Source organism: Grammomys surdaster, unplaced genomic scaffold (assembly GCF_004785775.1).
Source record: "Grammomys surdaster isolate TR1022 unplaced genomic scaffold, NIH_TR_1.0 125750, whole genome shotgun sequence".
NCBI lineage: Eukaryota > Metazoa > Chordata > Mammalia > Rodentia > Muridae > Grammomys > Grammomys surdaster.
In genome coordinates, this window is record NW_021620582.1 from 826,256 (window position 1) to 839,251 (window position 12,996).

The 12,996-nt window shown below is 44.0% G+C and overlaps 1 protein-coding gene across 2 annotated transcripts in view; it reads left to right on the forward strand.

Annotated features, from left to right (window-relative positions):
* The window catches only part of Rpgrip1 (RPGR interacting protein 1), a 50,120-nt gene that overhangs the window by 2,690 nt on the left and 34,434 nt on the right, over positions 1-12,996 (forward strand). For both annotated transcript variants that reach the window (XM_028788475.1, XM_028788476.1), the window contains exons 3-6: positions 1,142-1,380; positions 2,344-2,443; positions 3,159-3,287; positions 10,124-10,229. In XM_028788475.1, coding sequence (XP_028644308.1) covers positions 1,142-1,380; positions 2,344-2,443; positions 3,159-3,287; positions 10,124-10,229 — 574 coding nt within the window. The remainder of the gene's footprint in view (positions 1-1,141; positions 1,381-2,343; positions 2,444-3,158; positions 3,288-10,123; positions 10,230-12,996) is intronic.

The window sequence follows — 12,996 nt, forward strand, 5'->3', positions numbered from 1 at the left end:
CTTTCTTTCTTTCTTTCTTTCTTTCTTTCTTTCTTTCTTTCTTTCTTTCTTTCTTCCTTTCTTTTGTTTTATGTATATGAATACACTGTGGCTGTCTTCAGACACACCAGACGAGGGTATTGGATCTCATTACAGATGGTTGTGAGCCACCATGTAGTTGTTGGGAATTGAACTCAGGACTTCTGGAAGAGTAGTCAGTGCCTCTACCTGCCTCTGGCTCCTGAGGCTGATATCTAAGGAGCGTTCCAGAATACCCAAACCCCCTTTTAAATATTTATTTCACTTTATTTTATTTTTATTTCATTTCTTCAAAGATGTATTTATTTTACTTATATGAATACACTGTATCAGTCTTTAGACACACCAGAAGAGTGAGTTCCAGGACAGCCAGGGCTACACAGAGAAACCCTGTCTCGAAAAAAACAAAAACAAACAAAGGAGAGAGAGAGAGAGAGAGAGAGAGAGAGAGAGAGGGGGGGGGGGGGGGGAAACCCGCTGGAATGGCCACTCCCTTAGGGGGGGAGGGGCGGGCGGGGCAGGGTATTGTGAATCAGAGATAAGAGAGAGCATACCTAGAGGCATCTGGAAGAGTCCAGAGCAGAGAGAAAAAGAAGTAGAATGGACATGGTGACAAAAGAGCTGAGGGTAAACAAATCACTTGGATGAGTTGAAGCTGTGGGAGAAAAGCCGGTGGTAGCGGAGCAAGCCTGGGTGTGGGGTGAGAACTGCCAGGGCTACACGGAAACCCTGAAAAACAAAACAAAAACAACAGCAATAAAATAAAAAGACAAACAAAAAGATCTAGCTAGAGGGCATTTTGTTGGTGTTTGAGGAGGGAGGGCCAAGCTCATTGCCGGTGGGGTGGTGCTAGTCCTGGACTGAACAAGCCGGCTGAACAAGCCGGGAAGCGGTATCCCTCTACAGCCTCTGCTCCTGTCTCCAGGTTACGACCCTGTTTGAGTCTTAAGACCCTGGCTTCCTTCAATGATGGACTACAATGTGGAAATATAAGCCAAATATATAGCGATAGTAAGCCTCACACATAAGTGCTGGGGGCTAGCTCTGAGGCTTGCCCAGCTAGAATCAAGCCCTAGGCATGAGTTGGTGTGGGGGGAAACCCATCTGGTTTGTTTTGCTACAGGCGAGGGACAAACGAGCAGCGATCCACCACTACCCAGCCGGATCTACGAACACTTGCTGTGCTCCAGGAGCCTGCGAGGCGGAGGCGGCCGTGGGTCTCAGCGTCCCCGTGCCCCTCGGCGCCCCCTCGTGCCCCAGTCCCCGGGAGGAAAGTGCATATGCAGCGCCTGTGTCCCTCGACCGCGGCAGGCAGTGCACAGCCTCGAGTCCACGCGGGACGCAGACTGCCCCACGCAACTGGTGTGTAACTACAGCAGAAACCCCAGCGAGTGAAGCTGGAACCACGCCCCCTCCGGGGGACTGAAGCGTCTTTGTTTTCTCACCTTTCCACTATCCTAAAATCCTTCCCCATCCCCCAACTCTCACGTGAGAGAAGTTGGGTCCAGATTTCTGAATTCACTGCGAGTAGGCAGCTCAGTGTCAGAGGGCTTGCTTAATATGTTTGAGACTGTAGGTAAATCTCTGGGACCACCAAAGTAAACAGAACTAAACAACAACAAACAAAAAAATGAGGGGAGAGGGAGTAAAAAGAAGGTAACAGTGATAAGTGCTCAAAAGGTAATATTGTCTGGTGGAAGGAAGGAAACCCTTCAGGGAATGGCATGGAGAAGGCAGAGGATGACACACAAAGCAGTGGTCCATGTGTACAACTGCAGAACCCGCCATGTTGTATGTTAATAAAGTAAACATTTAAAAAAATCGGGATTCCAGGGCATGGGGACTTATTCTTTAATCCCAGCACTCCAGAGGCAGATGCTGGAGGATCTCTCTGAGTTCAACGCCAGCCTGGTCTACATGGATTCCTGGTTCCAGGATAGCCACAGCTACACAGAGAAACCCTGTCTTGAAAAAAATCCAGGCAACCAACCGACCAGAATGAATGAATACATTTGAGCATGATTGACCACCTGTTATGTACCAGGTCAGGCTGGACACACAGGCTCTGGCTTGAACCAGCTTGTCTTTCTTCCTGCCACTTGTACTACTCACTGAGTCAGTATTTGGTGCTGAAGATATCTGTAGTTGTGATTTTATGTAGAAGTTAAGAAGTGCTCCTGTGGCTAATTGTCACATAAGGATTTCCCAAGTCTCAGGGCTCTCTGTGGTCAGCACTTGGTGTCCTGGTTTCAGCATGTGGTGTTCTGGAAGGTACTATGGCTACATTTCACCTTTTTTTTTTTTTTAACCTTCCTAAACTTTCAGGGCCAAATGACAGACGCAGTCATACAGCCCCTCCCACATTTAAAGAATATGTGATGGATGAAAACACCAGAATTGAAATAACCAGTGAGCCCAGCCAACTGTGAGTACCTCTGGTGGGTCCCATGCTGTTAGCCACAAAGCTTTAGTTGGGAATATATTACTTAAGGGTCGGTGACTGTTGCTGATTTCTGTAATAATCAGAGAAGATGAAAGGCAGCTCTAAGTCAAAATGGTAATATCTTTGTTTAATACAAAACAAGAGCCAAGAGGAGGGACATCCCCTTAGTCCCCACACAGACAGGCGGATCTCTGTGAGTTCCAGTCAGATTTTCCATTTATATTCATATTTATAGTCTTAAAACACAAGCGTTCTCTACCCTTTGAGTGAAGAATAAAAGTCCTTTTTTCATGACAAAGTATTCTCTCTTTTTAGTTTTTATCTCCTATGTTGATATTTGCAGGCTATATTTTGTAAGATTATCCTCTATATCACCAAGGTAACTGACTTTTCTAACTTTTTTTTCTGGGCAGGATTTCTCTGAGTAGCCCTAACTGCCCTGGAACTCCCTTTGTAGACCAGGCTGGCCTCGAACTCACAGAGATCGCCTGCCTCAGCATCTTATGCACTAGTGTGCACCTCCACTGCTCAGATAATCTTTCTAAAATTTTTTGGTATGTGAATAGCTGAGTTCTAAACCCTATAAAAGTTTCTGCTTTTCCCTTTTGCATTTAATCTTCCTCAGTTATAACAGGATAGTTTTTATCTGCCAGTTCCTGATTTGGGCTAAATTCATTGGTCTTTGCATGCCTAACAGTACTCACATTATGATGACTGATTCTACACATGTGGAAGAGATTTCCAGGTCTCCTGAGAAAACATCCAAAGTTGAAAAGCTTGAACAGAGAAGCTCACAGGAGTGTGCTCAGAAGGCTGCAGAGCTTCGGTGAGAGCTAACATTCTGTGCTTCAAACAATACTGAGAGAAAAAGTAAGGTTCTTAGCTCAGCTTTTCTTCACTTCTGAGGAAAAAAAGATTTCCCTTTGGCTGAAATGCAGACTCTCCCATAGTACACACCTTTAATCCCAATGAAGGTAAAGTTACTTTGTACAAGGAAGCACCCATGTTTGAAAATGATGTCTAATTGAAATTTGAAAATGATGTCTAATTTAACTAAATAGGATATGTTCAACGCTCATGTGGAGAGGAAAGGAAAGCTACTTAAGGGGCAAAACAGATAGGGGGAGGGGAAAGGAAGAGGAAGAATAGAGTGAGGAGAGGGGGAGGGAGAAAAAGAGGGAGAGGGAGAAGCACTTTTACTGGGACAATTGTACAGAGAGACAGGCTGCAAAGAGAACAAGCTAGACTAAACACAGATGAAGACAGAACGAGACAGAGCATGAGGAGCAAGAAGATTAGAACTGATTGACAGTTTGAGCAATTCAGAAGAAACTGAGAGAAGCCAGACTGAATCGGTTGTCACGGACAGAAGTTTGAGCCAGAACAGCTGAGTTGACTATCCAGTCAGAGTTCAGAAAGAAGAAGAAAGGGTGAGCTTATTCAACAGCAAGTCTCAGAGGCCAAAAACATTCTAGGCCTAGATTAGATTGTACTGAGACTAGAAGCTGCCAGGACTAGGCCTAGGTTAGCAGACTGAATCATAAGCCTCCAGGATGGCAATTACATCAGGCAAATAAAAGTTACTTTTACACTAGGAGTACCTAGCAAATTTAAAAAGCAGCAGTTGTGGTGACTGCACATGCCTTTATTTATTTATTTATTTATTTATTTATTTATTATTTATTTATTTATTTATTTATTTTTGGTTTTTCAAGACAGGGTTTCTCTGTGTAGTTCTGGCTGTCCTGGAACTCACTCTGTAGACCAGGCTGGTCTACAGAAATCCTACTGAAATTTCTACTCAGAAATCCGCCTTTCTCTGCCTCCCAAGTGCTGGGATTAAAGGTGTGTGCCACCACCGCCCGGCTGCACATGCCTTTAATTCCAGCAGGCAGATCTGTGAGTCCGAGGCCAGCCTAGTCTACAGAGTGAGTTCCAGGGCAGCCAGAGCTACACAGAGAAACCCTGTTTCAAAATCAAACCAAAACAAAACACCCCCAAAACAAAAACCCCTGCATATAAAGAAATGGGTGAGTTAGGCGTATAACCTGGTATGTGTATTTAATCCCAGCACTCCAGATGACATAGTGAGACTTCCTCTTAAGAAAGGGGAGGGGGACCGGGCGGTGGTGGCACATGCCTTTAATCCCAGCACTTGGGAGGCAGAAAAAGGCAGATTTCTGAGTTTGAGGCCAGCCTGGTCTACAGAGTGAGTTCCAGGACAGCCAGGGCTACACAGAGAAACCCTGTCTCAAAAAACAAAACAAAACAAAAAAAAATGGGTTTTCACCCTCTCCATGGTTGTCAACCCTACTTCCTCTCATCTTGGGACCATTAGTTGGGTTATCTGTGCTTATTTCTTCTGGTCCCTGGGCCTCAAATAGGCTGACTAACTCTGTGAAACAACAGATAAATAATTTGGTAGCAAAACCTATTCAGATACATTATCATAAGTCAGCTATGGAGGACCACGAGTCTCAAGGTGAGGTTGTTACTTTATCCAGGGTGTTCCCAAAACCTATCTCCACCCAACCTAAAAGAGGGGACTTCCACCCCTAGACCAAGCAGAGAGGGGCCACCCAGAACCCCCTCTGACAGGCGACCTGAATTCTTGCTTAGGCTGCAAGGCTAAGCACTGCAAGGGAATATAAATAAAAGTTAAAAATATCTATCTGGGCTCCCTGAGGGACAAGCCTGACTGCATAGGGGTTGATGTCAAAAGTATCCCCTCTCCAGGAAAAAGACATCGGGATGGGTATGGCCCTCATGCCTCACTGGACAATGACAGGGCCACCGGAGCCATTACAAGGTCCCCTTCAATTACTGGAGGTCAGGCCTCTATCCCCGCCTTCGAAAGTTTAGAATCACCTCAGCCCTTCTATACTTAGAAAAGGGAGGAGTTGTCAGGGGCATCCCTGATTATACACTGAAGGCCTAAAATCAGCCATAGGCCTAAAATCAGCAATAGGCCTGTCATACATGTATACTAACATCAAGTCTTGGGTTTCTGTGTAAAAACATTGAAACAGATGGCTATAAGCTATTGTAAACAGGCAGCTTTCGTGGAAATGTACCAGCCTGAGTAGTCATAGACCTTGTAAATAGGTAGCCTTGGCAGACAATACCAACTTAGATAAGGACAAGTAAGTCATAGGCAGAGTCATAGTGACCTGTCCCCTGAACCTTCACCCAGCCGATACCCCGTTCTGAAAGATATCTGTATTTCTCCTGAACACCCATGCTCCAGTGTCATCCCCTTCCCCACGTCCTGCCTTTTTGTGTTTATAACCCCTGTGTGAATGAGTAAAAATTACGATTTGAAAAAAATAAATAAAGTTTAAAAACAAATAAAAAAATTAAAAAAAAAAAAAGAAAGGGGATGGGGAAGAGAAGAAGTGAATTTCTCCCTGTAGCCCTTGCTGTCTGTCCTGGAACTTACTCTGTAGACCACGAGGACCTGAAACTCAGAGATCTGCCTGTCTCTGCCTCCTGAGTCATGGGATTAAAGGCCACCACTGCCTGGCTAGTAATTTTTAAATAATTAATATAGAAAGAGATGGATGCTCTGGAACTGGAGTTACAGACACTTGTTAGTCTGCCATGTGGTTGCTGGGAATTGAACTAAGGACCTCTGGAAGAGCAGTCAGTGCTCTTATCCTCTGAGCCATCTCTCCAGCCACTCCAAGTCCTCTTAACTCAAGTTGACATGCATTTTTCCTTCTGCCATTTTTCTCCTTTGGGGAGCTGCTGAGATTGCAGCTTGCTTGCCCTGAAGCATTTTCCCTTTAAACCCTCCTAAAATTGTCCTCAAGCTGAAAGGTGAAAGGAATGAAGAAAGGGAATCCTGCATATGTCTGCCCCACCTTTGAAAATTTTTATTTTACTTTTATTATTATTGCGTGTGTGATGTGTGTGTATTGAGGGTGTGTGTTCAAGTCCAGGTGCACACATGGGATGGTGTGTGTGTGTGGAGGTCAGAAGACAGCTTTCTGGAGTTGCTTCTTTTATTCCACCATAAGTTCCAAAAATCGAAATTAAGCCATGCAACTTCTGTGGCAAGTGCCTTTTTTTACCTGCTGGTAGAAGGGTTGGGGATTTAGCTCAGTAGTAGAACACATGGCTTGGTGTGTGTGTGTGTGGTGTGTGTGTGTGTGTGTGTGTGTGTGTGTGTGGTGTTGCTAGAACTGAAGGCAAGACTCACCACACCTGGCAAAGAAAAAAATCTAATTAAACAACAGTCTAGGGAGATTAGCCCAGTCGGTAAACTGCTTGTCATACAAGCATGAAGACTGGGGTTTGGAACCTCAGCACCCACGGAAAACTTGGGTGTGGCAGCATGTTCCTATAGTCCCAGCGTGGGATACAAGGGACTCCCTGGAGCTCAGGGCCTAGTCAAGGTTCTCTGTGAGAGAGCTTGTCTCGTCATATAAAGTAGAGGAAGATACTCAGCATCAACCTCTGACTTCCACATGCCTGTGTGTGAGAATGAGTGTGAGCGCCGGGCGGTGGTGGCACACGCCTTTAATCCCAGCACTTGGGAGGCAGAGGCAGGCGGCTTTCTGAGTTCGAGAGTTTGAGGCTAGCCTGGTCTACAGAGTGAGTTCCAGGACAGCCAGGACTACACAGAGAAACCCTGTCTCAAAAAAAAAAAAGAGAGAGAGAGAGAGAGAGAGAGAGAGAATGAGTGTGAGCATGAGTGTATACACACACACACACACACAGACAAAGTAGACTGTACTGTTTAGTTGTTCAGTTTCATAGCAAAATCTAATAGGAAGTATCATATACTCCTGTCCTCAGCCTTTTTAGTTTATTTTTATTTAAATTTTTATTCAGGTTTATTTTCATTTCACATGTATGAATGTTTTGCTTGCACATACGTCTGCACCATGTGAGTGCCTGGTGTCTGTGGAGGTCAGAAGAAGGGGTTGGAGTCAGCATGTGGGTGCTGGAAATTGAACCCCAGTCCTCTGCAAGAGCAACAAGTGCCTTCAAGCCAAGCCAGCTCTTCAGGTCTTTATTTTTTAAAGATGTATGTATGTATGTATGTATGTATGTATGTATGTATGTATAAATATGTGTACACATATGTGTGTACAAATGATTTTTGCCTGCAGGGAGTGTGCATGGTGCCCAAAGAGGCCAGAAGAGGGTACCATATCCCTTAGATTTGGGGCTGACTGCTGGTTTATTCTGGAACTCTGTCTTTCCGAGAGCAGAAAGTACTCTTTACCACTGAACCAGAAGTGGTGTCTTTATTACAAATATGAGCTAACAACCAGAACTAGAAGCACACACCTTTAATCCCAGAACATGAGACGTAGAGACAGGTGCATCTTTATGAGTTCAAAGCCAGCCTAGACTAGGGCATTCCAGGCAGGCCAAAAAAAAAGGAGAAAAAAATTTAAAAATGAACAAACATTAAGGCAGAGGCAACAGTTGATGTTAAAGTTCATCCTTGCTGTTGTGAATACTCAGAGTTTGGGCAAGTGTGTAATTACATGGATCTGCCATTATGTATCACAGTGTATCCACTGTACCAGAAATCCCCTGTGCTCTGCCTGTGTGTGTCTCCTTTCCCAACTGCTGATGCTACTGATCCTTCTGGTCTCTCTGTATAGAGTTTTGCCTTTCCCCCAAAGTACTGTATAACTGAAACTATACAGATACAGCTCTTTCTCATAAACACATGCATTTAGGATTCTACCAGGTTCCCATTACTTGATAACAACCCTCCTTCATCTGCTACCTTAGGCTGGATAACAGACAGTCCAGTGAATTTTTTTTTTTTTTATTTTGCTGTTTGAGACAGGGTTTCATGTAACTCAGGCTGGTCCAAACTCATTTTGGTGGAGAGGGTAATCCTGAACCTCTGATCCTCCTGCCACTCCCTGCCAAGCACTGGGATCACAGCCATTTACCACCACATCTGGTTCACACAGTGCCAGGGACCAAACTTGGGATCTCCTGTGTGCTCGGAAGTCCTTCTCTCTGCCCACTGAACTGCAAACCCAAGTCTGTGGAGATCCTTAAACACTAAACACTGGGCTGGAGAAATGGCTCAGCGGTTAAGAGCACTGACTGCTCTTCCAGAGGTCCTGAGTTCAATTCCCAGCAACCACATGATGGCTCACAACGATTTGTAATGGTATCTGATGCCCTCTTCTGGTGGGTCTGAAGACAGCTACATTGTATTCATCATATATATAAATAAAGTCTTAAAAAAAAAAAAAAACTAAACACTTAGCCCCCATACTTAATGACTTGGAGGTGGAGTCTCAGCAGCAATGTAATTTTAAAGATCTCATTCATAACTAGCTAGGAGTGAGAGTCACTGAAACAGAGTGAGCCTAAATACTTCCTAAATTTTTTAAACCTCTGTCTGTCTGTCTGTCTGTCTGTCTGTCTGTCTGTCTATTTTTGGGACAGGGTTTTACTAAGTAGTGTAGCTCTGGCTGCCTTGGAACTTGCTTTGCAGACAAGGCTGACCTTGAACTCAAGGAGATCTGCTAGCCTCTTCCTCCAAAGTGCTGAGATTAAAGGTGTGTGCCATCAAATACTTTGTTATATTTTGGTTTTGCTTTTCAAGACTCTGGCTGTCCTAGAAATATATTTGTAGACTGAGCTGGCCTCCAACTCAGATATCTGCCTGCCTCTGCCTCCCAAATTTGAGTGCTAGGATTAAAAATATATGCCATCCAAGAATCTGACAAGGGCCAAGGGCAAGGAAATGGGCCACTTGGCAGGAATAGGAGATTGGCTAAGGACAAGGAAGTGAGCTTCAGGCAGGAATCTGACGTTAGGCTAGAACAAAGAAGTAATTTCAGGCAGGAATCTAAATCTTCGGCTAAAACAAGGAAGTAGGCTTCAGACATTAAAATGACTTTGGGCTAGGACAGGGAAGTTAGCGCAGATATTTTGATCATTCTGATAAGCCCTTAGAAACATTGATCACAGGAGTGTTCATGGAATTGTGTTTATTGTCTTGCTTGTTCTTTGACTATTTGTGTTTATTGTCTTGCTTGTTCCTTGACTATTTGCACCTATTGTATTTCTAGTCCTTCAACCTAGAACTGACCTTAATACTTGCATTTAATTAAAATGGTATAAAAGCAAATGGGGGGGATGAGATTCGGAGGTTCTAGGGAGGGGAAATGGGGAAAGGGGATGACATCTGAAATGTAAATAAAATATCCAATAAAATGTTCTGTTAAATATATATGCCATCATCCCCTCTAAATTATTTTTTAAAAAGAAAAAAAGGCCAGCTTGGTCTATCTAGAGAGATTGTCTCAAAAATGTAAATTAAATCAAATGCCTGGAAAAATCATCCCAAAGGTTTGGAAATAATAATAACCTTCCATTGTGTCTATATTTATGTTTCTAAGGAAATAAAGCATATATTTAGTTGGACTCTGTAAGACTTCTGAGAAACTGTAAGAACCATAAATTTAAAAAAAAAAAAACAAAAAACAAGTTCCTATTTTTTCTTAGAAGTAAAGGTTTAAGGTTGGTGGTCTTCAGGTCTCAGGTGTCACAGTTAAAAACAGGAGGAAGGCTATTTTGCAGACTGTCTACTTCCAATGTGTTGTGGGCGGGGCAGGGTGCGTAACAGGAGGAGGTCTTGGCCCTGACGGAACAATTAGTGTCTTCTGTCTGCAGAGCTTCCATTAAGGAGAACGTGGAGCTGATTCGACTTAAGAAGCTCTTATACGAGAGGAATACCACGCTGGCAGCCACAGAAGCCCGACTGACACGAGTTCAAGAGGTGACTGGGTGTGATCAGCTGGGCTTGTTAGGGAGGGGAAGCCAATTAGTTCCTGCTTGAGGCCGGAAGCTCAACCTCTGCAAAAAGGGGAGGGATGTTACTTAAAAACTAAACCTGTTCCTCCCTCTCCTTCTTCCTTCTCCTCTTCCTTCTTACTGCTCTTTCTCCACTTCACATCCATCCCTTCTTTGTAATGGGCTCCTATTCAGCAGGCCAACTGAAATTCACTATGCACCTGAGGCTAGTCTCAAATTTATACAATCCTTCCTTTGCCTGCCCCTCAAATGCTGGGATCACCAGTATGCCCACTGTTTTTCTGTTTTACCTATGTGATCTCATAATTCAAGGACACTAATGTACTTGCCTAAAGTCATATAATTTACAGATGGTTTTCAATCCAAGCCTTGTAATTCTATTGTTTCTCAGTGTTGTTCACTATTTCTGTTATGGAGAAGGCTTGGGCCCCTGCCTGGTAAGATGGAATCTGGCAGGGTTAATTTGTGTTAGGTCAGAGCAAAGGGCTCAGAGTGTGATTCAATCAACATGGCTGGAGGCAAGCCTTTGCTGAGCACTTTCTGTGCTGAGGACCTGATCCTGGGTACATAGCGTGTGCCCTGTTTTAATACAACAAAACCGAGGTAAGTACACACAGCACTGAGAGAATTATACCCCGAAGAAGATAAGTAACTGGATCAAGGTGTAAAAAGATAAAGAGACAGAACAGGCGTCTTAGTTAGGGTTTCACTGCTGTGAACAGACACCATGATCAAGGCAACTCTTATAAAGGACAACATTTAATTGGGGCTGGCTTATAGGTTCTGAGGTATTATCATCAAGATTGGAGCATGACAGCATCCAGGAAAGGCATGTTGCTGGAGGAGCTGGGAATTCTATTTATTGTTCCAAAGGCAAACAGGAGAAGACTGGCTCCCATGTGGCTAGGAGGAGGGTCTCAAAGCCCACTCCCACAGTGACACATTCCTCCAACAAGGCCACACTTCCTATAGTGCCGCTCCCTGGGCCAAGCATACTCAAACCACCACAGCAGGGATTGATTCAGGCTAGGACCATAGCTTTCCCCTTTACCAGGTTAGACGCGACTGTGAGGATGGTGGAACTATGGCATCAAGGTCTAAGTGAGGCTCAGCACTGTCCGTTTACTGAGCCAGTATGTACAGAGTATCAACACTGCACCACGCACTAAGAAAGATCACACTGGAGAGGTATCTGTTTCCAGTCTGTGGTATTTGCTTGTTTGTTTTTTAAGTCAAGTTAAAGATCACACTGAAGAGTAACACAGCTCTAGTCTTTAAGGTCATTACATGAGTGAGATTGCAGCAAGTTCACAGAACAACTCTACATGAGGTTTGGGAGGTAAAGAAAAGGAGAACCCCAGAGACAGATGTGAAAGCAGGAGAAGATTCATAAAAGGGAGCCGGAGAGATGGCTCAGTGGTTAAGAGCACCGGATGCGCTTCTAGAGGCCCCGAGTTTAATTCCCAGCAGTTCACAATGACATAACCATCAGTAACTCCAGTTCCAGGGGATCCAGCTCCCTCTTCTGTTCTCTGCAAATACTAGGCATGAAGTGGTGCACAGATGCATATGCTGCCAAAACACCCATGTATACATGCAATAGAATTTAAAATTTAAAAACCTTTTAACTATTTAAAAGACTCATTAAAGAGTAAGCTCATGAGCTGCGTTCTGAAATAACAGGTGAGTGTCATGTAGTACTAGGTGTGCAAGAAAAGGAAAAAGTTTCTAGGAAGGTGAATACAGACACACTGAAGTTTTAGGTCCTAGAGCCTATGTTAGGAATTTAGGCTTCAGCCCATAGATAGTAGCAGCTGGGGAGAGGGTTTGAACAAGCTTATTATAAAAATGTACTTTCTCCCTCCAAAGGATCTCATAGGCTTTTAAAAGCTTGAGAATTGAAATAGATCTTGACAGATAAAGAATATCTTTAGGGAAATGGTTACAAAGTACCAATACTTAGTAGTTCCAAGTGGTAGGAAGATTGCTAAGGTAGGAGAGCTAATATATTGTGTCTTGAAATCTTCAGATGTCTCTAGAATGGCAATATCTCAAGGCAATCATCAATTACATGGCAAGTCTGTGGCCAGCCTGGCTACATGAGATCCTGTTTCAAAAAAAAAAAAGTCAAAACAAACAAACCATCAAAACTAGGAAAAGAGGCTGGAGAGATGGCACAAAGGTTAGAAGCACTTGTTCTTGCAGAGGATCCGGGTTCAGTTCCCAGCACCCACATAGGGGCTCACAACTGTCTCTAACTCCAGGTCCGGGAGAGTTGATGCCCTCTTCTGACTTCTGCAGGAACCAGGTACATATGTGGTGAATATACATTCATGTAGGCAAAACACATATCCATATAAAATAACTAAATCTAAAAAGAAAGTTGTAGAAGTCAGGAGCACAGAATAAAGGCTGGAATAGCAGATACAGATTGTAGACACAGACCTCTTGTAGAAGCCCAGGGCCAGGGAACCGAGGACACTAGATGAGGATCCAGGTGGACAGATGCCTGAAGAAAAAGATCTTAAGTCCCAGACATAAAAAATGGACTCTGTCCCCAAAGGAGAGAGTGTGAGGGCAGCGGAGAAATGGGAGGTAGCTTCTGGGTTCCTGGTCTGGTGAGTGGATGCAGCAGCACCCACACTATCCAGGACATGGCTACTCGGCTGAAGCTTACTGCATCTCCTCTCTCTCTCTCTCTCTCTCTCTCTCTCTCTCTCTCTCTCTCTCTC